The sequence below is a fragment of the Marmota marmota genome, unplaced genomic scaffold, assembly GCF_001458135.2.
Source record: "Marmota marmota marmota unplaced genomic scaffold, marMar, whole genome shotgun sequence".
NCBI classification, from domain to species: Eukaryota; Metazoa; Chordata; class Mammalia; order Rodentia; family Sciuridae; genus Marmota; species Marmota marmota.
In genome coordinates this window covers 40,710,309-40,733,509 of record NW_026000037.1, presented here as the reverse complement: position 1 = coordinate 40,733,509, position 23,201 = coordinate 40,710,309, and the positions used below count along the sequence as shown (strand labels likewise).

General features: G+C 37.2%; 2 protein-coding genes across 6 annotated transcripts in view; one reads left to right on the top strand and one right to left on the bottom strand.

Moving 5' to 3' along the window:
* Positions 1–2,561: 2,561 nt before the first annotated feature.
* Stam2 (signal transducing adaptor molecule 2) overlaps positions 2,562–23,201 on the top strand; it is a 57,705-nt gene continuing 37,065 nt past the window's right edge. Inside the window, exons 1-2 of one of the 5 annotated variants that reach the window (XM_048812265.1) lie at positions 2,562–2,929; positions 3,230–3,461. In XM_048812265.1, the coding sequence (XP_048668222.1) occupies positions 3,410–3,461 (52 nt within the window). In that variant the 5' untranslated portion in view covers positions 2,562–2,929; positions 3,230–3,409. The remainder of the gene's footprint in view (positions 2,930–3,229; positions 3,462–23,201) is intronic. The other 4 variants (XM_048812263.1, XM_048812264.1, XM_015479182.2 and 1 more) reach the window with 4 other exon arrangements.
* On the bottom strand, positions 20,535–21,044 carry LOC107136861 (protein C1orf43 homolog). Its single transcript, XM_048812266.1, has one exon. The coding sequence runs from the start codon at positions 21,040–21,042 to the stop codon at positions 20,614–20,616; it is 429 nt and encodes a 142-aa protein (XP_048668223.1). The 5' UTR covers positions 21,043–21,044; the 3' UTR covers positions 20,535–20,613.

The window sequence follows — 23,201 nt, the reverse complement described above, 5'->3', positions numbered from 1 at the left end:
CAAAGGGACCTGTTTATGAGAACAACAGAACTTAAAAGATTTAAATTAGTCAGTTAAAATAATGAAAACAATTTCAAAAGGTTGAATTCATGACCCACAGTATATCTCCTATACTAAAGTCAGGCTCAGATAGGAAAGGAATGAGACCTTAAAGTTGGGGATATCTGGACAGATACACTTGAGAACTTTGTATTGAAAGATTCATCTTTATGCTATGCTCTGGACCAAAAAAAGTGATCTACTCCCCTTAGCTAGAGGACAGTGGTCTTGCTTTGCCTGAATACCATGCGGAAATTTCACTTGTGGAAGGTCTCTCTCTCTCACGGGGCTTCTTCTTCTAAAGATTTGCCACAACCCTCTGTAGTGTTTCTCAGGTTTTATCATGCCTTTCTGGAGGAAGCACTGTCCCTGTTTTGGGGGAAAAAAAGGGTCATATTGTGTATTGGCAGAATGAGAAGACTATATCGGATCTTGGAGCTTGTTTGGGAAAAGTGGCCTGATGTAAAGATACAGTTTTGTTGAGCATAAACCCAAATGAGTAAGAAACCCTAAAGAGACAGAATTCAATGGAAATTGGTAAGATTATTTTTTGTCATCAGGGAGATGGGAAAAGAACTTGTATTAAGAAAAACAAGAATTATATTTCTTTGCATACCATAATTTGTGGGCTGCTGCTGACATATCTTTTAATTGCCCAATTACTTCATTAGGTGAAGTAACAATCTTGTTTTTAATTCTGGGTTGCTCCTAGTGACTATTTAAAACTTAGATATTGAAAGAACTCACCAAAGCACTGAGTATATACACAGAAATGTAAATACAGGTACTTGAGTATGCTCACCATTAAAAAGGAAGATCTAAGAAACTGTAAAATACCAATGCTGTCCAAAGGCTAACCCTCCATTCTCGGCTCTTAAAACAAGCTCCTCTGAAATATCCTTTCTTATGTCTTTTAAATGCTGCAATAGCTTTCTAAACTGTAATGATATCAGATTAGTCTGAAATCACTTATACAATTCTCTGATAAATATCCTTAAATAATTATCTAATGATTTATGCAGTAAAAATAAAATTTCCTAGTTTGATCTTTTAGGCTTTCAATCTGCCTCCTGTTTTCTCTAACTAGCCTTGTTTTCCATTTCAACTTGGAGCCTTAAACCTAGATAAATCCATCTAGAAAGTTTCCAAATATATCTTGAACATCCTAGGTTCAATGATTTTGGAAAATCAGCCAATTCACCTGGAAATCTTTCTCATTTATGCACCTAACTTTGTAGTAAGAATGTACCCCCGTTTTATGAATTATTCTGTGTAATGGTTCTCTCTTCTATAATGTCAACTCTTCAATATATATTGTAGTTTTTTTTTTTGTTGTTTTTTTTTGGTGTGTGTGTGTGTGTGTGTGTGTTTTGCTGGGGATTTAACCCAGCTACGCAAGGGTTCTACCACTAAGCTACCTCTCCAGTCCTATAAAGTGGTTTTAACTCATTGATTTAAAAGTTGAAGTAATTTGGGCTGGGGATATAGCTCAGTTGGCAGAGCGCTTGCCTTGCATGCATAAGGCCCTAGATTCAATCCCTAGAATAGCTTAAAAAAAAAAAAAAGTTGAAGTAATTTTCAAAATTTAAAAATCAATGAAAAAATTGGAGGCTCTAGTAGGCCCACACCTCAACAAATGGCTTAAGTTTGGTAGTAGCTGTTCAGTTAGAAAGTCAAGGACTTCATTCAAAAAGTTATTGAGCATCTGAGTTATTTCTCACACAGTTTAAACCTCTGGGAATGCAGCAATGAATAAAACTCGATATGGAATTTTATATTCCGATGAAGAGAGTCAGATAACAATCTATTATATATTATAAAATGATAAATACTATGGGGGGGAGGGGAATAGGCAGTTAAGGATAAGGCATCTGTGAGCCGGAAGGGTGCTTGCACTTTTTTCGTTCATGTAAATACCTGGCTATATCCTGTGGGAATCTGGGCTTGTGACTCTTATTAATGCCTGAATCATCATACATGTTATGCACTGCCTCTATAAACTCAGCAAGTCCAAGGGAGAGATTGTGCCTCTTCGGTCTTAGGATTCCCAGAGCCAAGCGTAGTTTTAATGAAGGCCACAATGGGAGGCGAGAAGTTGCAAGTCTCCACAAAGCTGTAGTCGCTTCCACCACTTTTCCAGGTGCTTATATTCCGGCGGGGTTTGGTCTGGGCTCTGTAAAAGCGCACAAGAGCAGAGCCAGGCACTTAGCAAACGCTCAAAACCACATCTGTGCCGGGGGCTCCGTTTCCAGGGCAACTGAACTGTGACGGGAACGTGTCTCAGGACCCACGGCTGCCAGGGACGGAACCCGCCGCCCAGGAATAAATTAAATTTGTGAAAAGAAAGTAGCTCTCAGAGCCAGTTTGCTTCGCGCGAAAAGTCCAAGGCGACAGCGCCCCCAGCTGCGCCTCCGCCAACACTGCAGCTTCCGGGTCTCCGGCATCTTCCAATTCTTGGGGAGACAACTTCCGGCCTGAAGGTCCCCGGCTCCGTGGCTCACGGGGTCCTAGCAAAGAAAAGGTGGCTTCGGCGGCTGCCTGACCTTTGAAAGGATCTGGGTCAGGGGCTGCCACTTCTTCCTGAAGGATGACAGCAACAGGTGCGCTGCGAAGATGTTCGAGGCCTTCTGGATCTCGTCTCGAGAGGAGAGTTGGGGGCGGAGCGCGGGGGCGGAGCGCGGACTTGGAGCTGGCCTGTCAGGCAGGAACCGGGCAGGTGCGGTGGCGGAAGTGTGGGCAAGACGGCCAGAGTTGAGTCTAGCGGTCTAGGAAGCCGCGGTGGGTCACCCAGCAGGGAGCAACTGCCCGGCCTTAGCGCATCTCAGAGAACCGGGCTCGGGTGCTGACAGGATGCCTTTGTTCGCGGCCAACCCCTTTGAGCAAGACGTGGGTAAGTGCTGTGCCCGGCCCTGTGCTGGTGTTTGTCTAGCTAGAAAGTGGGCGGCGGCGACTCTGGAGATTGGAAAGCTAACTGAGCGGCGAGAGGGAAGGGGCGGTGCCGCCGCCTCGACGTCGGGGTTTCTCTGGGGGTAACCTGGGCGCGTGACTAGTGGCTTGGGGAGTACCTCCTGCCTGAAGTTGGGGACTCTGAAAGGGCCGTTCTCCGTCAACTGCAGAAATGGAGAAGGTCCTGCATTTCACTGGAGACCAAGTAATTGGGGAGTTGATACAAACTTCCTGCTTCTTCCAGAGCTGCCCCGAACGCGCTGCCGCAGTGGGTAGACCCTGTTCGGGCCTCCCAGAACTGGAGACGTGAACTTACTCCCTCTGAATTGGAACTTCATGTTGTTTATGTATGCATCCAAGCCCTGCTAATGCAGCTTCAGGATTTGCGATTGTGAAGGTGCTACCGGATGTTCTGTTTTAGAGTATGAAAAAGAAAACTGTAGAATCTCAAAACAGCCCCCAACAAATAATTTTAGGTGGGATTAAATATTATTTGGTCTAATAGAGCTGGTCTTTCAACGAGTCTAGAATGAGAAAAAGGAGGATGCGATATAAGAACTTATTTGGGGGCATTAGGGTAACATTAAAAACAAACCGGCTAAGAAAACATTTTTTGTAGCAGTAATTAACGGAATTATAGGTAGATTTATAGGCTTTAGAATAAAAAAAATTGACTTAAAATTGCCTGAGACACACAGAATACTGTACATCTTAGCAGTGAGCCATCTGTTTTGTAGTAAGAATTTCTTAGTTGTGAAGTCTGTACAAGGTGCCCCATTTTGGCATGTTATGTAATCCCCAACTATGTTCAAAAGAATCAAGTAATATGAAGGTAAATATTTATAATTATGTATTTATCCTTAGTCAGTCTTCAAATATGTATTTCTATTATTTCATTCAATTTTTAAATTGGTAGATGAACACAAGTGACTGTCATAAATTTAGGAAGCTTCATTCTGGGGTTCAGTTTCTGCTTTTGGAACACTAAATTATTTATTTCAATTGTACTACATTTGTGAGACTGTTATTTTTTTTATTGTTATTGTGAGGGTTTTCATTTTGTTCTAATGAAATGAAATAAAAGAGGCAAGATAGAATAAGGCACTTGGGATTGAATCCAGGGGCACTCAACCACTGAGCCACATTCTCAGCCCTATTTTATATTTTATTTAGAGATAGGATCTCACTGAGTTGCTTAGCTCCTGGCTTTTGTTGAGGCTAGCTTTGAACCCTGATCCTCCTGCCTCAGCCTCCCTAGCGTCTGGGATTACAGGCATAGCCACTGTGCCTAGCTAAGGCAAAATATTTTAAAATTTGACAACTGTAAACTTTCTTCAAGGGAATGAAATTAAGGCAGTTGCTGTAAATGGATGGAAATGGAGAACATCATGCTAAGTGCAATAAACCAGCAGACTCAGAAAATCAAGTGTCTAATAGTTTTCTCTCTTGTGTAAACTAGAGCAAAATGATAGGGGGGAGGGAGGCATTGGATATCAAAAATATACAGGGATATTAATGGAGTAGGTGTTCTAAAGGAGGTGTTGTAAAGTGAGGGGATGGAGATTGAATCAAGCTCCATGCATGTATGATTTTGTCAAAAATGAACCAAACTACATTACAGTATAACTATAATGCTGTAATAATTTTTAAAAAGACAACTTTCGTTTAATAGTAGTCTTTCCTGTAAACCCATTATTTTCTAATTGAACACTTATAAAAATAGGTTGAGTTGCTCTGAGAGTTTCTCTTTTCTAAATCTTCCTTTCATTGACACCTGAGGTTCATATATAGTTTAACAGATCACTGTTTGTTGATGCAGTAAAAGAGGCATTGGTGAATTTGTATTGATTATTTCATGGGCAATGCCATCAGCCAAAGTTCCAAGTGTTGATCATCTCAGATATAACAGAATTCAGTATCTAAAAGGCAAGTTAAGGGTGAAAGAGTTTGATTGAGGCTGACCTGTAACTTTTATTCAAGTCAATGAAATCAGAAAAAGTAGGATGGAATAGTAAGGATCTCAAATTGGCCTTAAACTTATGGCATTGAAAAAAATTTATTTATTGCATTTTCCAAATCTTAAAAGCCCCTTTGAATTTTAGTTAAGTAATACAGAGCATTGTTAAACTCAAAATTTCGATAGGAATGTTCCTTTATAGTGTCATTGTCTTTATCATCTGTTTTCCATTTTATTATTTGTGTTGTTTTTTTTTTTCTTTTTTGGTCATACATTGGTTCACTTTTCATTTGGCAAACATGCATTGAATCACTATGTGTGCCAGACATTGTAAAGGTCTGGAGCCACAAAGAAATGAATACACTATGAGTACCTGCCCTCAAGGAATTCTCAGTTTAACATAGGACACATCCTTTAAGTAGATAATTATTATATAAAGTGATAAATATAGTACAAGAAAGATAGGAGGAATATATGAAATGCTTTACATCTTCCCTTTATTGTTTTAATAAGGTAGACACTGTCTCTATAAAGGTTAATACTATCTACTTCCTCCATTCTTTCCTGACAGTTCTTCTATTAGCAGGAAGTGACTACCTCTTATATCAGGAAGAAACCACCTCCTATATAGTAATAATTACCTACCAAAGGACTTTTCAAGGAAAAAGTAAAACATAAGGGGTAGGCTGGGCATGGTAACATGCCTGTAATCCCAGCTGGGGAAGTTGAGGTAGGAGGATCTCAAGTTCTAGCCCAGCCTGTGCAACATATCAAAATCCTATCTCAACAAAACAAAACAAAAAAACTAAAAGCACATGAGGAGCAAAACCACAATAGGAAGATTATGGTGGTTAGTATTAAAGATGTCATTTCCTTGTATTCTGTACTAATTTTTCCAGTCTTACTACAATGGTTCCTGAGTTATGACTTCTTTCTCTGTTCTGCACCCTAACTCCAGTCTTTGTTTGCATATCTTTTTTTCTTTTTTCTCAAGCCAGACGATTTTTTTTTTTTTTTTTGGCTAGTTTCTGCCTCTGCTATTTACCATTCCTTTCTATTCGTTTTCACTTTTCAACAACCTTGTTATTTCCTTTCTTAAATATATATTCACCTGTGTCCCTCAACCCTCAAGTTGAATGCAATTCTCCCTCTACAAAACTCTTCTGAGACAGCAGTTCAAAGTGTACACTTTTATGTTAAGAGGATACTTTTCCAAGTGAAAGTTGAACGTGTGTATTGCTATATTTTTGGCTTTTGTTGAGTTAAAAGAACTTGAACAGTGAAGTAGCTTGGGGTTTTCAGTCATGCAATCTTTTTCTCCCATAAAATTTTATAAGAAACCCCAACATAAAAGTAAATAGTGATAGCATTTCAATAGCATACTTTTATACATTCAAATTTATAACTTAAGTCAATCCTTAAATGCAATATGGCTGTTATAATCTTTGTAAAATGTTAAAATTCTAGTTATGGATGAAAAGGTACCTTTGACACAATTTTTTCTATATTTTGCTTGCATGGTACCAAAAAACATTACTTTCAGTGGTTACAAATTGTAATTAATGTATTTTGAAGTTTTTAAAAATATGAAATTTTGAGCATAAAATATAAGAAATAATATAAACTTCCACTTTTATCAGCCAACTGTGTAAGTTCCTAATATTTTGATGTATTGGATTCTTTTAATAGAACGTTGAAGATAGTTGAAGTACTTTAGTATTTTTAGCACCTCTCTGGTTCCATTTTTTTCTTGTTTCTCTGTTAAATATTCTCCAATTAGGAGGAATTCTATTTTACAAATATGTACACCACACATATAAATATACTACATATTGTTTTGCCTGTTTTCAAACTTCTTAAAAACACCCTTTTTATTCTGTTATCATTTAGCATTTTTTATGAGTTATTCACATAGATGTTTATAGTTCTAGTTGATTAATTTTAATGGTTATGAGATGTTCCATTGTGTGAATGTGTCATATTTTTATCCAGTCACCTATTGATGGACATAATTGTTTTCAGTTTTTTTATATTACAAACAACATTGTATTTGAAAGTTCTTAAAAAGTTCTTATCCACATTTTCTTGTGTTCATGAGTGAGAGATATCTCTAAGGATGTGATTGAAGAATTCCTTAGTATAGGGAATGAAAAGTTGAAAAATAATAATAACGCAGAATTACCCTTTCAAATGTATGTCTGAGGTTTTACTTCCAGCAGCAATGGAAGTGAAGTTCCTATTGTTCCAAATCTTCACTAATTCTAGGTATTGTTAGAATTTTAAATTTATGCTCATTATACAGGTACGAAGTCATACATTGCTTTCATTTCATTTCAACTTCATGGAAGTTGAGCATCTTTTCATATATTTCTCAGTCATTGTGTTTTTTTCTGTAAATGACCTGCTGGTTACTTTTGCTCATTATGCTGATGGATTACTTTTTCTTTTTGACTTGTAGAGTTCTTTATATATTTTCTACTAATCTTTGATGATGGAAATTTGCAACTTTATATTCTAGTTTGTTGCTGCCTTTTGTCTTTGGTGTCTTTTATTGTAAGGAAAATTGTGTGGTTTTTTTTCAAGTATTTTTTTTAATATTTATTTTTTAGTTGTAGTTGGATACGATATCATTAATTAATTAATTTGTTTTTATGTGGTGCTGAGGATTGAACCCAGGGCCTTGCACGTGCTAGGCGAGTGCTCTACTGCTGAGCCACAACCCCAGCCCCAGAAAAATCGTTTTAATATAGTGATATTTGTCATTCCATTTTGATTTTATTTTTATTATTTTACAGAAAGACTTCTCTATTGAGAGTTGTGAGGATCCTGTCTTAGTTTCTTCTGAAAGTTTTATAAAGTTTTGATTTTTGCTTTTGAGTCTTTAATCCATCAAGACTTTGTATGGGTCCCCGTGAGGGATTTAATTGGATGATCAGTTAATAATAAACAACAATTAGTCACCTACTCATCATGTTTTGAATTATCTGTTCTTTCACTACTATTTTACAACCCTTTCTCTCTGCAGTCTGTTTTCTCATGAGTCCTATGCTTGTGCTTTCTGTTTTACACTATTCTCTTTATCCCTGCACCAGGACCACTTTCTAACATCAGGAGCCTTTACAGTTGGTAGTGCAAATCCCCCTTTCTTGTTTTTCTTCCTTTTTTTCAGCTGTTTTTGGCTTTTGTTCTTTTGTGTGAATTTTATGACAGGCTAGTTAACATCATTATAAAAGGGAATTTCTTGTAGAGTCTTTTAGAATTTAAGATAGAATGCATTGTAATTTCTTGTTGTTTCATATCACCTGGTAATAAATTCCACATTTTAGTTCCTTGATAACAAACTTATAGTTTGAAAGTAAGGCAAGAGGGCAATAGGATGGTTTTCCTTTTTTGAGGGGGCAGGGGGGCACCAGGGATTGAACTCAGGGGCACTTCACCGCTGAGCCACATCCCTAGCCCTATTTTGTATTTTATTAGAGACAGGGTCTCACTGAGTTGCTTAGTGCCTCGCTAAATTGCTGAATCTGGCTTTGAACTTATGTTCCTCTTGCCTCTACCTCCTGAGCCGCTGGGATTGCAGGCGTGCACCACCGCGCCCAGCAAGAGAATGGTTTTCTACAAGTGAGCATGCAGTATAATACTGTGGAATTGGTGTTAGGTGAATGTGTTTCTAGCACTGCTTTTTGTTTGTTTAAATAAGATGTTAGGGATTTTTTTATAGTGTTGAAAGTAAATTTTGTTCACAGGCATATAGTAAGAAATATCAGAGTCTAAGTTGATCAACAGTTGATAGTCCTAACATCTATTACTCACATATCAAAATAAAACTTAAGGATGTATCATTTCTTTAACTTCTGTTAATTTTTCCCTCCATGGTTGCCTTCATGTGTGTGATGTGCAGCCCTAGGGGATCAAAACTCGGGCCTCATGCATATTAGGCAAGCACTATTATCACGGGGCTTCATTTCTAACTTTCTCCTTGGTTGCTTCTTGTCCCCACCTCCCTTCTTCTGGCTTGATGTTGATATTTTACTTTTTTATTGTTAGCTTTTTTTTTTTTTTTTTTTAATCTCTTTGAAGAATGGAGTTTAACTGTCTCTGTGGCCTGGGCAGGCCTCAGGCTCTTTGGCTCAAGCCATTGGACTAGCCCAGCCAAGCTTGATTTTTCACTTTGTTATCAAAATTACAAAAGCATTTTTGGTTATAGTCCTTTTCCTGTTACCGAAATATCAGCTAATCAGCAGCATTTGTCAGACTCCATCATGGATAAAGAATATTGTTTCTAGAAGTCTGAGACAGTTGATATTGCCCAAACATTCTTTTCCCTTATCCTTTCTCTTTTAGGACTTAGTTTCATATTGGCTTATTGGCATCTTCAGCTCTTCTTGCTGTAATAAATATTGCTTATTTTTTTGACTGTTTTGTTAATGTTTTCTTAATGGTCTTATAAACTTCTGGTGCATGAAGAACAGGCACATCTCTGTCCCTTTAACAGCCTATGGAACACTTACAATTCTAGCTATTGTTAGTTTTGTTGAGCCCTTTAGTTACTTGCAGTTAAGGAATACTTGAAGTAGTTCTAGTTATGACTTTTAATGGAAACACAAAGCTGTGTTTAATTAATAGCTCTCATTTAACAAAATAAATAAATAAATAAAAAGCACGGGGTTGGGGATGTGGTTCAGTAATAGAGCATTTGCTTAGGATTTGCAAGGCCCTGGGTTCTATCCCTAGCACTGTGGGGGAGGGGTTGTGGTAAGGATGAAATGATGAAGAATTATAAAATTTTGTTATGCAAAGTTTTATTCGTATTTTGTTTTTGTTTTTGAGATGGGCTTTTGCTTGTTTCTGAGTCTGATTTTGAATACCCTGGGCTTAAGTGGTCTTCCTGACTTAGCCTTTTCATGTCACTGCCCTTGGCATTATTTAGTGTAGTTTTTAAATGAATGCATGTAGGATATAAATTTTATTTAGTTAAAAAAAAAAAACAACTTTTTTGGTGGTACTGGGGATTGAACCTGGGGCTGCTCTATTACTGAGCTATTCCCCACAGACATTTTTGTTTTTTATTTTGCAGTGGGTCTTGCTTAGTTTCCCAGACTGACCTGGAACTGATGATCCTCCTGCTTCAGCCTCCTGAGTAACTAGGAATACAGGTATGTGCCACCTGTGCCTGGCTATTTAGTAAACTTTTTATTCAATTGAAAACATGTGAGCTTTTTCTTTTCTTAGTAAATAATCCCATATGGCCAGGCACAGTGGCACACATCTATAATCCCAGCAATTCAGGAGGCTAAGGGAGGAGGATTGAAAGTTTGAGGCCAGCCTTCACAACTTAGTGAGGTCCTAAGCAATTTATTGAGCTCCTGTCTCAAAATTTAAAAAGGGAGCTAGAGATGTAGCTCAGTAGTAAAGCATACCTGGGTGTTCAGTCCCTAGTACAAAAGAGAAAACAGAAAGCAAAACATTGTTCCATATGGAGCACTAGTTTGCAACTTGAGAATTGTAGTGACTTAATTTTAGTTCAGTTGCACTAAACAGATATTTAATTCTTGTTCTTGGCAGCTCTGCTTAAAGAAATCTTGCATGTGCAGTATTATAATTTTCCTGGTAATGCTAAATACTTGAAGTGGAGGCTGAAGAAGAACTTTTTTTTTTATGTTATTGCTTTATTTGAATCTGTTACCTAATAATAACTGTTTGTATTTAATATAGAAATTGAAGGTCATTGTGACATATATCAGGGAATGGTCTATTATCCCCTGAAAATTATTGCTATTTTGAAATAGCCACCTATTTATTTTTAGCCACTATTATTTCAGTTTCATGTCATAATTTTGTCAGTATCTGATAGTGTAGTTTTAAAATTTTTTTAGCCATTCAAGTGTGTATCTCATTGTGGTTTTAAAATGAATTTACCTGACAAATATTGATGTTGGGCACCTTTATATGTATGTATTTGCTAAATGTATATCCTCTCTTTCAAAGTGCTTATTTAAATCTTTTGCTCATTTTTCTTTTAATTTTCACAACTCTTTTAAGCGTGAAGCCATCTTAATTTCCATATTACAAATGAGAACATAGATTCAAATTTGAGTCAGAGCTGAGATAACACAAAGTTCTTACACTAGTAAGTTTTGGAGCTGAATGTAGAGAAGACAGGTCTTCCCTGTTTAGTTGGTGCTGTGCAGGTACTCCACAGGTACACCACATAGTATGCCGATCATCTCAGTCTGCAGAGGACATACACTTACCTCCAGCCTATCCACTTTGATTCTTCATCTGTGACTTTTTTGAGGTGTTAGTGACTTCTTCTTTTTTTCTTTTTTTTTAAGAGAGAATTTTTTTTTTTCTTTTTTTTTGAATTTTTTAATATTTATTTTCTAGTTATCGGCAGACACAACATCTTTGTTTGTATGTGGTGCTGAGGATCGAACCCGGGCCGCACGCATGCCAGGCGAGCGCGCTACCGCTTGAGCCACATCCCCAGCCCCAAGAGAGAATTTTTTTAATATTTATTTTTTAGTTTCCAGTGGACACAGCATCTTTATTTTTTGTTTTTATGTGGTGCTGAGGATCGAACCCAGCACCTCACGCATGCCAGGCGAGCACGTTACCGCTTGAGCCATATCCCCAGCCCCTGTTAGTGACTTCTTTATAGATTCATTTTTCCTTTTTCCTAGCCATTAGTGTCTTACACATGATGCTTCCTGATAGGCCTATTACAATAGAAATTGTACTTATTTATGCTTCTGTCCTGTTCTGTAGAGAGAATTCTAATTCTCTAATGTAAGAGTGTATGTGGAGTTTAGAAGGGTTGTGATTCTCACCTAACAGGATTACAAAGGACATTTGGGCAGAAACAGCCAAGAAGAAAGTAAATTTGCCCACATATAAAATATGCCTCTAGACTTTATTTGCCTTCATTTTAACAGGTGGTTTTAAATAATAAAAAGCAATACAAGGTGATTTTGATCCCCCCCCACCCGTCACGCCGCTTTCCTCTAATCTGCTCTATATGCCTAACTCCCAATTCCTCCTAGTCCCTGTAAAAAATGTTGGTGATGATATGAGAAATGTAAAAAGACTGGCAATCACTGTTCTGAATTCTACCAGAAGAAGCTCTTAAATATATCATGTTATTATATGATGTTTTAATAAATGGAGTTAATTATGCCATTTTGCCTAGTCCTTCACTTATAAACAGGAGTTGAACTTGAATTTGTCCTATTCTGCATGTTTAAGATGTTCACACATAGGGAAACTGAAGACTAACTTGTTGGGGGAAAGGCAGTGTAGTATAGTGGTTTGAAATTGAAGCATATACCCTGAGCCAGACTGCTCAGAGTGAAATCTGTTATTCTACTTATTGACTTTATAATCTTGTGCTAGTTACTTTTCTGTACCTGTTTCCTCATTTATGTAATGGGAATCCTCTCTTTTGTGAGAGAATAAATGATTTAGCCTATGTAAAATACTGAAATATTTCAGTATGTAAAATACTGAAAGCTATTACTTTAATTGCTATTAATATTTTTAACTAAATTATCTATTATCCAGTTCTCAGGATTGTAAGTTGGTTTTTGAAGGTATTCATAGTGTAAGTAGGATTTATATTGCTCCTTTTCCCAGAATAAACTGAAGAAATACATTCATAAAAGTTTACCCAAATAAGAACATTAAATGGAAAGGAAGATTAATGAGAAAATGTATTTATTTAACCTAATTACTACAGAATGCTAAGTATGGTTATTGTCATTGGAGACAGAGAAGGAGGTGAAATGTAATAATCTATAAGATTGAGATATTGGACATTTGAATATTTTAATCTAAATTTAACTACTTAAGAATTGTGTCTATAAAATAACAATCATATAATTTTAGTGTAAATGTATGATTTATTCACAAACTAGGAAAAATTGGGGGTGGGTATCAGGGATTGAATCCAGGGGTGCTTAACCACTGAGCCATATCCCCATCCCTTTTGGTATTTTATTTGGAGACTGGGTCTCACTGAGTTGCTTAGGACCTCGCTAAATTGCTGAGGCTGGCTTTGAACTTGTGATCCTCCTGCTTCAGCCTGAGTTGCAGGTGTGTGCTGCCATGCCCCGTGGTTCTTACATTTTAAAATAATTGTTTAGTTTATAATAAAGTGGTTCAAGGGCATGATTCTGTCTTTAGAAGCTGTCAAATATGGTTACCTGTTAGATCCCAGAATGAATTCTTCTTTCATTTACTTGCTTTCCATATTGTAGTGTTTCTGCTTGTGGGGAAAGAAAAAATTGTCTTTTTTTTTTTACTCTTTCTCCCTGTTTTCAAAGTGTAATTGTAACATTTTTTTAAAAATTGGGTTTTCTTCAACTAATACATATGAAGCTATATTTTCTCCCTTAGATTGCTGTGCTCTGAATGTGTCCCCCAAATTTAATCTGTTGGAAACTTAGTCCCCAGTGCACCCATGTTGGAAGTTGGGGCTTCCGGGAGGTGTTTCAGTCATGATGGCGCTGCTTCCAAGAGTGGTTGATGCTGCTATAAAAAGGGCTTATGGCTGGGTGTAGTGACCCATGCCTCTAATCCCAGCAACTTCGGAGACTGAGGCAGAAGGATTGCAAATTCAAAGCCAGCCTCAGCAATTTAGCGAGATCAAGACCCTGTCTTAAAATACAAAAAAAAAAAAAAAAAAAAAAAAGATCTGCGGATGTGGCTCATTGGCTAAACACCCCTATGTTCAATCCCCGTTACCAAAAAAGGAAGGGGTGCGTATGGGAGTGATTTGCTCTCTTGCCTTTCCACCTTCTGCTATATGACAATGCAGCAAGAATATTTTCCCAAATGAAGGATTCTCAGTCTTGGACTTTCTAACTTCCAGGAATGTTAGAAGTAAATGTCTCTTCTGAAAATTACCCAATCTCAAGAATTCTGTTATAGTATCAAAAAATGAATTAAGACAAAAATCTAAGCATTACTTTCAGTTATGTCTAAAGACATTGATATATCATCAGAAATTTTTATGTTGTCTTCTGTTATAGAATTTTATCTATATGTTCTGTTATTTTCCATGTGGCTGGAAAATAAAAATATGTGGTGATTAGATAATATGCTGAATAAATTGTTCTAGATTATTTCCAATTTTTATAGTTCAGTAACATTTTTACTCCAACAACAAACCTTATAATCCCATGGGCATAGAATTTTACAGAACCTATCTCATTTTAAACTACAGAACTATGAGCTAATAGTGCATTGTTAATTTGTGGTAATTTGTTCCTTAGCAAGTTTAAAAGCACAGTGAGATTCTGATTATTTTTCAATCTTCCTTTCTTCCTATTTAAATTTTATGACTTCTATTGACCTCTATTCATGTTTCCTAAGCCTATTTCTACAATCTTAGATTTAAAAAGTTCACTGAATGACTTTTAAGATTTTGAACTTTTCAGTTCAGAGATTCCATTTTTATAGTTTGTTTTTTCTGCTGAGTACTGTCTACTAACTTATTGTACCTTAAGTTTTTGAAAATATGTGTAATGATTGCTCTAAGATTCTTTTTATTTTTCTAATTCTATTATTTGGATCATACTGACATCTACTTTTGTTAACTACTATTTTGACTATGGAGCAGTCTTTTGCATATCTAATAATTGTTACTTTTATGCTGGACACTGATTGTTCTTTCTAGAGAGGCTGGATTACATGGTCTTTCTGTAAAGGGTATTGAGTTTTGTTCTCTTGGGTAAGTTGTTTAATTAAAGGATCTTTTAGGTTTTGTCAGGCTTGATTCTATTCTTTGTAAGGCAGGCCCATTTCAATTATGAACTTTGAATTTTTTAAATTCTAGAGGACTTTTACTTCTAAGGTGTAGCCTTTGGAGGGTTATATCTAAATGTCTGATGTGTTCTCTTTGCCTTTAGTTAGGTCAATCAGGCTAAACATGCAAGCATACAAATACCATATGACATACTATACTATATCATACCATACCATAGATTGAGTGGTTTGATATTTGTTCCCTCATGGTTCTAGGTAATGAAAGTCTTAAGATCAAGGAACCAGAAGGGCTAGTGTCTGAGGCTCCTCCTTTGGGTTGCTTGGGTTGGAGGCAGTCGTTCCCCACACCAACCCATGTTGTCATATGGCTTTTGTTGGGTGTATGCACATGAAGACAGTACCTTAGTTCTCTGGTCTCCCTGCCTCCCTCCTGCTCCTCTCCTGTTTCTTTCTCCTCTTCTTGTTTATCTTTTTTAAATTTTTTCTACTGGGGATCAAATCCAGGGTCTCATGAGCACTGTGCCACTGAGTTACATCCCTTGGCATGGTCTCTCTTTTTAAAAGTAGGTTTATCTTGGGATGAGGGCCCCATTGTTATGATCTCATTTAACCTTCAGAGTGTCCCTACCTCCATATTCAGCCTCACTAGGATTGGGGCTTCATTGTAGGAGTTTTGGAAGGGACATAAACATTTCAGTCCTTAATAGGCAGGATAATCCTAGGATATGAACTTTCAGCTGCATAGTAGGTGATCTCTGGTTGACCTCCTAGACTCAAATAGTGTGTGTGTAGTTCAACTCTTGACCAAGAACTTGTGGCAGATTCCTGTGCTTAGAAGACTGGTTTCTGTCTCCTGGTTCTTTTACTTGGGCTCATCTTCCTTGTGTTGGGATAGGACAGTGTTTATAGCTAGAGGTTCACCTCATATTTCTCTTCCCTCAAAGATCTCAAAACTGGACTGCCTATTATTCATTTTCTGAAAACAGTAACCTTATCTATTTTGACTTGTTTTATAGTTGTTTTTAGTAGGATAGCAAGTATGATACCAGATACTTTGTCAGACTTGGAAGCAGAAGACCAGTCCTCAGTTTTTATTTCCTAACATAATAGGAGGAACTTTAAAGATTTCTTACAGGAATTCTTTTTTTTTTTTTTAATTTTTTATTGTTGTTTGTTCAAAACATTACAAATTTCTTGACATATCATATTCCACACTTTGATTCAAGTGGGTTATGAACTCCCACCTTCACCCCATACACAGATTGCAGAATCACATCAGTTACACATTCATTGATTTACATATTGCCATCCTAGTGTCTGTTGTGCTCCGCTGCCTTTCCCATCCTCCACCCTCCCCCCTCCCCACCTCNNAAGAAGACATTTGGCATTTGTTTTTTAGGGATTGGCTAGCTTCACTTAGCATAATCTGCTCTAATGCCATCCATTTTCCTGCAAATTCTATGATTTTGTCATTTTTTAATGCAGAGTAATACTTCTTGTTTTGTATAGTTATAAAAATTTTTTCATTATCGATAGAGCCTATTTTATTAAAAGTTTTGTGGAGATTTGGATTCTTTTTAGAGCTGTGTTTTGAACATAATGGGACTGTGTAGAGGGGGAGCCTTTTTGTTCCTTGTAGTTATTGATGGAATGATTCATATGATATTGTTAGAGTCTTTCTGAACTATTTTACAGTGTATTTGAGGCTTTCTTCAAAGCCTGGTGATGAAATGTTATGATTTACACCCACCGGCCCTGACAGTTTAGAATTTAGGCTCTAGGCAGGCTCTTTCAACACTCTCCCTCTCTTTGCCTTTGACACAGGATAATGAAAGGTATGGCTCCAAGACTGGGCACAGTGACATGCTATAAAAGAATGGTTTCTTAATTATAATATTTAAAATTTTCCAGGAGTTTAAAATATTACTGAGTACGTAATTTAACTGCTATTTAGTTCACTTGAAAAATGAAGTCCTTTTTGGCAGGCCATTATAAAGTCTTCAGATTTTATACTTTTTTAAAAGAATAATTATGAGTCCTTTATTTGTAAAGAGTAAACTAGGTTTGACAGAGCATTCAAATCAGGATTTTTCCATTTTCTATGAAAATCAAATCAAGTAAACAATATTTTTTTCCTATACTTTTGAAATTATCGGAAGGCATTTGGGGGTGTCACAATAGGCTTCATATTTGATTGAATTACATGTCTTAAAATAATCGTGAAAAGTTAAGTTCTAGTAGAACTGAGTGGGTTATTAGATAGTCTAAAATTTAATTGTGTGTGTTTGTGTGTTTGTGTTTGTACTCCTACACTTGGGTACTTGCAATTCGGTAGTTCCTGATGCTAGTTTCTCAAATTCATGAGCAAAGGGTAGATTATTATATGTTGAAACCACTGACCAAAAATTTGTGCTAACATTTTTCTATTCCTACCTTATACCATATGTGAAGTTCTAGATAGGCCAAATGAAATTCATATTCACTAAAGATTTACATGGAAAAAAAATAAATAACATACATACAAAAGATAATCTGAGTGAATTTTTAATCTTAAGGTAGTTCAAACAGGATGTCAAGTAATACTGTAAAAAGAAAGTATGGTAATGTCCTACAGCAAAAAGAAACAAAACTTCACCTTAAGAGGAAAGAGCAGCATGAAACCAGTAAATTATATGTAATACGTGTGATTTTCTCTTCAGATGCAGAATACAAAACCAGTCTCTGTCTCTCTCTCTCTCTCTCTCTCACACACACACACACACACACACACACACATACAGTCCTTTGCCTCCCTCTGAAGCATTGTCTTCACTGCTTAACTCTGTCTCCTACTTGAGTCTTGGCAGAGAAGCAAGGAGAGACCTGGAACTGCAGAAGCCCACGTGCACTGCTGCCTTTTACTACCTACCACTTGGTGTTGCTGTTGAAACTTGGTCCTAAAGTCCCTTTGATGTTTGTCTGCTCAATATTGAAGCTGGTCTAGAACTTTGTATAGGCTTCATAGGGTTACACTGAACATCATAGCTCTTTTGCTTCATTTATTCCAAAGTGCTCTAATGTTTTCTACATTATAACTATTGTTAACCAGGATAATAGGGCATGGAGGAGCAGCCAGCATTATTCATTTACTCATTGAACAAGTACTTATTGATATTTACTATGGCCCTAGATACTGTTTTATGTACTAGAAATAATATTGGTAACAAAATTTCTGCCAGAATGGAGCTTATATTAATTTTCCTGAGTAGGGAGACAGACAATAAACAAGATAAAGTATTATGCTGTGAAGTAGCTACAGAAAGGCCTATGCACAAAATCCTACCCTCCTTTGATTTTAATATTTGGTCTTTATGGGGCCTGATATGAATGTTACCCATAACAAAGAAAGAGTCTGAGTACCTAATAGATATAAAATCATAATGTACAGGTAACTTTTCACCAGCTTGATTTTGTGCCCATTCTCTTCACCTCTCTCCTTCTCTGGCTGCCTTTCCCTTCCCGCTACAATGGTACATCATGCAGCTGTTAAAAGTATTGATATAAATCTATATTTATAAACATGGAGAAATATTTATGATAAGTGCAAACCTAAGTTTCAAAAAGATACATTTCGTGTGATCACAGAATTAATGGGGAAGACTTTCTGACTCTGAGTTTCAGTATTGTTACTCAGAGCCTGTGCTGCTGCCTCCTCAAGTCTTTAAAAAAAATTTTTTTTAATCTAAGAAATACACATGACAATATATATATGTCAAAATATACATGACCATAGAGTGTATTTTGACATATATACATGGAGTATAACTTATTCTAATTAAATCCCGTTCTTGTGGTTGAACATGATGTGGAGTTACACCGGTTGGGTGTTCATATATGAACATAGTAAAGTTATGTCTGATTCATTCTACTGTCTTTCCCATGCCCATCCTTCCTCCCTTCCTTTCATTCCCATGTGTCAAATCCAATAAACTTATATTCTTCCCTCCCCTCCCCTTTATTGTGTATTAGCATATCTCTGATGCAGATGCATATCAGAGAGAACATTAGACCTTTGGTTTATTTTTTGGATTGGCTTATTTCACTTAACATGATAGTCTCCAGTTTCATCCATTTACTGGCAGATGCCATAATTTCATTCTTCTTTATAGCTGAGTAGTAATATTCCATTGTGTATATGTACCACATTTTTTTTATCCATTTATCTATTGAAGGGCACCTAGTTTAGCTCCATAGCTTAGCTATTGTGAATTGAGTGGCTGTAAATATTGATGTGGCCAAGTCACTATAGTATGCTGACTTTAAATCCTTTGGGCATATGCTGAAGAGTGGGATAAAAGGGCAAATGGTGGTTTCAGTCCAGCTTTTCTGAGGAATCTCCTAACTGCTTTTCAGAGTGGGTTGCACCAATTTGCTGTCCCACTAGCAATGTATTAATGTACCTTTTCCCCCATATCCTCTCCAATATTTACTGTTTCTTGTATTCTTTATATACATACATATATATGTATAAAATATAAATATATACTAATTAGACATGACAGTAGAATGCATTTTGACACATCATACATAAATGGAGTATAACTTCTCAATTATGGGTTGTACATGATGTAGAGTTACACAGAACATGTAATTATATATGCACTTAGGGTAATAATCTGAGATTCAATCTACTATAATTCCTACCACCCATGTCCCCTCCCGTCCATTCACTCCCCTCTGTCTAGTCCAAATCACCTCTATCCCCCCACCCCATTGTGAATTTGCATCGGCATATCAGAGAAGACATTTGGCCTTTGGTTCTTTGGGATTGGCTTATTTTGCTTAGCTTAATATTCTCCATTTCCTTCCATTTACTGGCAGATGCCATAATTTCATTCTTTTTTAATTATTTGTATTCTTGATAATTTCCATTCTTTTTTAATTTTTTAATAGTTCATTTTATTAAATAACTAATCCATAAAACCAGACCAGTACACTGCTCTATGATCATCTTGTATCTTGGCATAGATTAGTCCAGGTATCAGAACATTTCCTTTTGTTCATTTATTCACGACAGAGATTGAATGAAGGTGAAAGGGCAGATCCTTGTACATGAGGAAAATTGTGTTAATGTTTCAACACATCCTAATTTAAGTGGAGTGTCAGGTTAGGTTGTTCCACATACCACCTACGTCCTTGCTCTATCCCCAATTCTGTCCACCTTTTCTACCAAACAACTCTTGAGACACCCTAAAACCAAGTAGTTCTTGTTCAATTGAGTACAATAGGATAGACATGAAGATACCTTTCACATTTGGGATTAAATAGGCTGGAATAGGTGAACCATGGCGAAAAACAATTGAAGATTTTAAAGAGAGCTGTGACAGAAATAGAAATGACATCTGAACTCAAATATAGAAAAAAAAATTCTATTGGGGGGGAAAAATCTTAGCTGATGTTCTGAAAATGCCTGTAATAAAGAGTTGGGGAATGACCTTTCAGATACGACTTTAAGAACCCTGGATACTACAGGAGCTTTGGCTAACACAGTCTGGGCCTGCTAAGCCAGATTTCCTGAGGGCTGCCCAGCAGACAGCCTATCTTGAATACCACAGCTGTCTGGTTCAGTCTGCAGCGAGAGTCCTTCAGCTCCATCACAGAGTGCTCTCCAATGTGTTATAGTTGTCCTTAAAGCTCTTCAATTCCAAGAAATGCTTGGCACATTTACTCTTCTCTGACTGGAGGGAAGGTATGTCATTTGGATTGTAGTTGGGGAGAATTCAGGGGACTGAGTTAGGTCTTTGGCTACTGACTGGTGCTGTCGCTGAGAGCTCCCAATTCTTGCTTTGACCACAGTGGCCAACTCACTCAGGCCTCTTGATAGCACAGGTACTCTCTTGGGCCAAACACCCATGTCCCATAGTGAGCTATCTCATATCCATCCAGCAGGGTATTGACAAGTACCTTCCACACACCCTTGAAAAAAGAGTACTAGTGTTTTGCAGATCTAGCAAGTAGGAGTAGAAATTCAGCATGAAATGGGATCTCAGAAGTATGGATAGCATCCAGAGCTTATAGAGGTAGTTGTAGCAACTTTGATTTTCCTGACTTTCCAGTTGCAGTTTTGCATCATCATCTGCAGGGAGGTGGGGTTCATACATGATATCCTGAATCCTGGATAGTAGAATATCAGTATCCTCTTTCAAGTTCTTGGGGGCATTGTGTCCCACAGGGACATGAGGTCCCCTTCTAGATTTCATTGCAAAACGTATGTTTTGCCTCTTCACAAAAATAAATAGTAGTACAAATACCAGGCTCCCGTAGGCCATAACCAGCACTATATTCACCCCGAACATCCAGTTACTACTGTATGCTGTGGCCTCCCTCCTTGCCCAGAACTGTTGGGGTTTTCTCGCTGTCCTGCCTGTTAGCCCCAGCTCCACCTAAGCAGTGGGCCTGGGTTCCCTGGAGCTCCCTGGCCATTTCCTTAGCAGGCAGAGTGGGGGAGAACCAAGCCAGACCCACCCTGAAAACATGGCTGATGGGTGGGCTAGGAAAGGAGGATGATGTCTTCCTGCTTCCCTCCCAGCGTGGGACTCAGGCAGGCAGTTGATAATTGCCATTTTGACTGAAGTGAGATGGAATCTCCATTGAGTGATTATGCATTTACTTCTCTTTGGATGAGTTTTTGCAGAGGCTTTCCCCTGTAGGGAGAGGCTTGCCCCTGTCTGGTGCTAAGGCATGCCCATTTCTGTGGTTCACAGTAGCAAGTCTATTTGCTTGGTTGACTCCTGATATTTTATTTTATTATTTCTTTTGTTTCTCATCTTGTTCATAATTTAACCAGGAAAGGGTTATTTGTTATCTACATGTATAGAAAAAAGTCTACAAAGAGGGCTGGGGATATAGCTCAGTTGGCAAAGTGCTTGCCTTGCATGCATAAGACCCTGGGTTCAAATCCTGGCACCCCCCCCTCCCCCGTCCAAAAAAAAGGAAGTCTACAAAGATATATCATGATTTTAAAAGGGACTGGTTGATGTTTTTTTCTTATTTTTTTGAATTCATAAAATATGTAATTAAGACATAATTAAGATGGATACAGTGCCATATTCCTGTATTCTCAGCTACTCAGGAGATTGAGGCAAGAGGATTGCAAGTTCCAGGCCAGTATGGGAAACTTTGACCTATGCCAAAATAAAATAAAAAGGGCTGGGAATGTAGTAGCTTAGTAGAAAAACACCTCTAGTTCAATCCTTAGTACAGGGGAGTGGGGTGGGGTGGGGAAGCATTTAAAACCTTTAAAAAATATAATCAGGTCTGATTTTCCATGTAGAATTCTTCTCTTTACAGGAAATAAGCTGGACCTGATATTCTTCTACCTTTATAATTGGTACTTGGGTCTAAAACTTAAAAGAGGCAAGAATATATAACTTCCAATATTATGGATTTGCCATTTCATCATGTTAAAATAATATGTGTTTTTGCATTCTGTCCATAGTGTTAGGCCATTTGCATGGTTTTTTAAAAAGTGAGTTCCAACATTTAACTGAAGTTAACTGATTTCTCTTTCCTTCTTGGAAAATAGAGCTGTTCTCTAAGTTTATTTTTCTTTTTAAAATTGGATACCAATATGTAGAAAAATGAAAGTAGATCCCTATCTGTCACCCTGCACAAAACTCAAATTGAAATGGGTAGAAGACTTAGGAATTAGACCAGAAACCTTACAAGTGCTAGAAGAAATCATAAGTTCAACACTCCCTTATATGTGTTGGCACCGACTTCCTTAACAAGACCCCCAAAGCACAAATAAAACCAGGAATTAATAAGTGAGATACCATCAAGCTAAAAAACTTCTGCACAGCAAGGAAAACAATTAAGAGGATGAAGAGAGAGCTTACAGAATGGAAGAAAATCTTGGCCAGCTACTCCTCCAATAGGGGATTGATATTCGTTATAAAAAGAACTCAAAAAACTTAACACCAAAATATATATAACCCAATCAATAAATGGGCAAAAAATTAAACAGAAACTTCTCAAAAGAAGAAACACAAATGGCCATCAAATATATGAAAAAATATTCAACATCTCTAGTAATCAGGGAAATGCAAATCAAAGCTATGCTTAAGATTTCATCTCACTCCAGTCTGAATGGCATTGATAAAGAACATAAACAATAATAAATGCTGATGAGGTTGTGGGGGAAAAGGTATACTTGATGGGATGATGGACTAATACAACCACTCTGGAAAGCAGTATGAAAATTCCTCAAAAAACTAGGGCTGGGGACTGGGGTTGTGGCTCAGTGGTAGAGCCACTTGTCTTGCATGCGTGAGGCACTGAGTTTGATCCTTAGCACCACATAAATAAATAAAATGAAGATATTGTGCCCATCTACAACTAAAAAAAAAAAATCTTAAAAAAAAGAAATGGCAAGACTTGATTTAAAAAAAAAAAATTAGGGATGGAACCACCATATGACCCAGCCATCCCACTCCTTGATATTTTCCCAAATGAT

Excerpts from the sequence above, each read along its gene's own strand:
- LOC107136861 (XM_048812266.1), bottom strand. The coding sequence starts at position 21,042 with ATGTTCGGGGTGAATATAGTGCTGGTTATGGCCTACGGGAGCCTGGTA.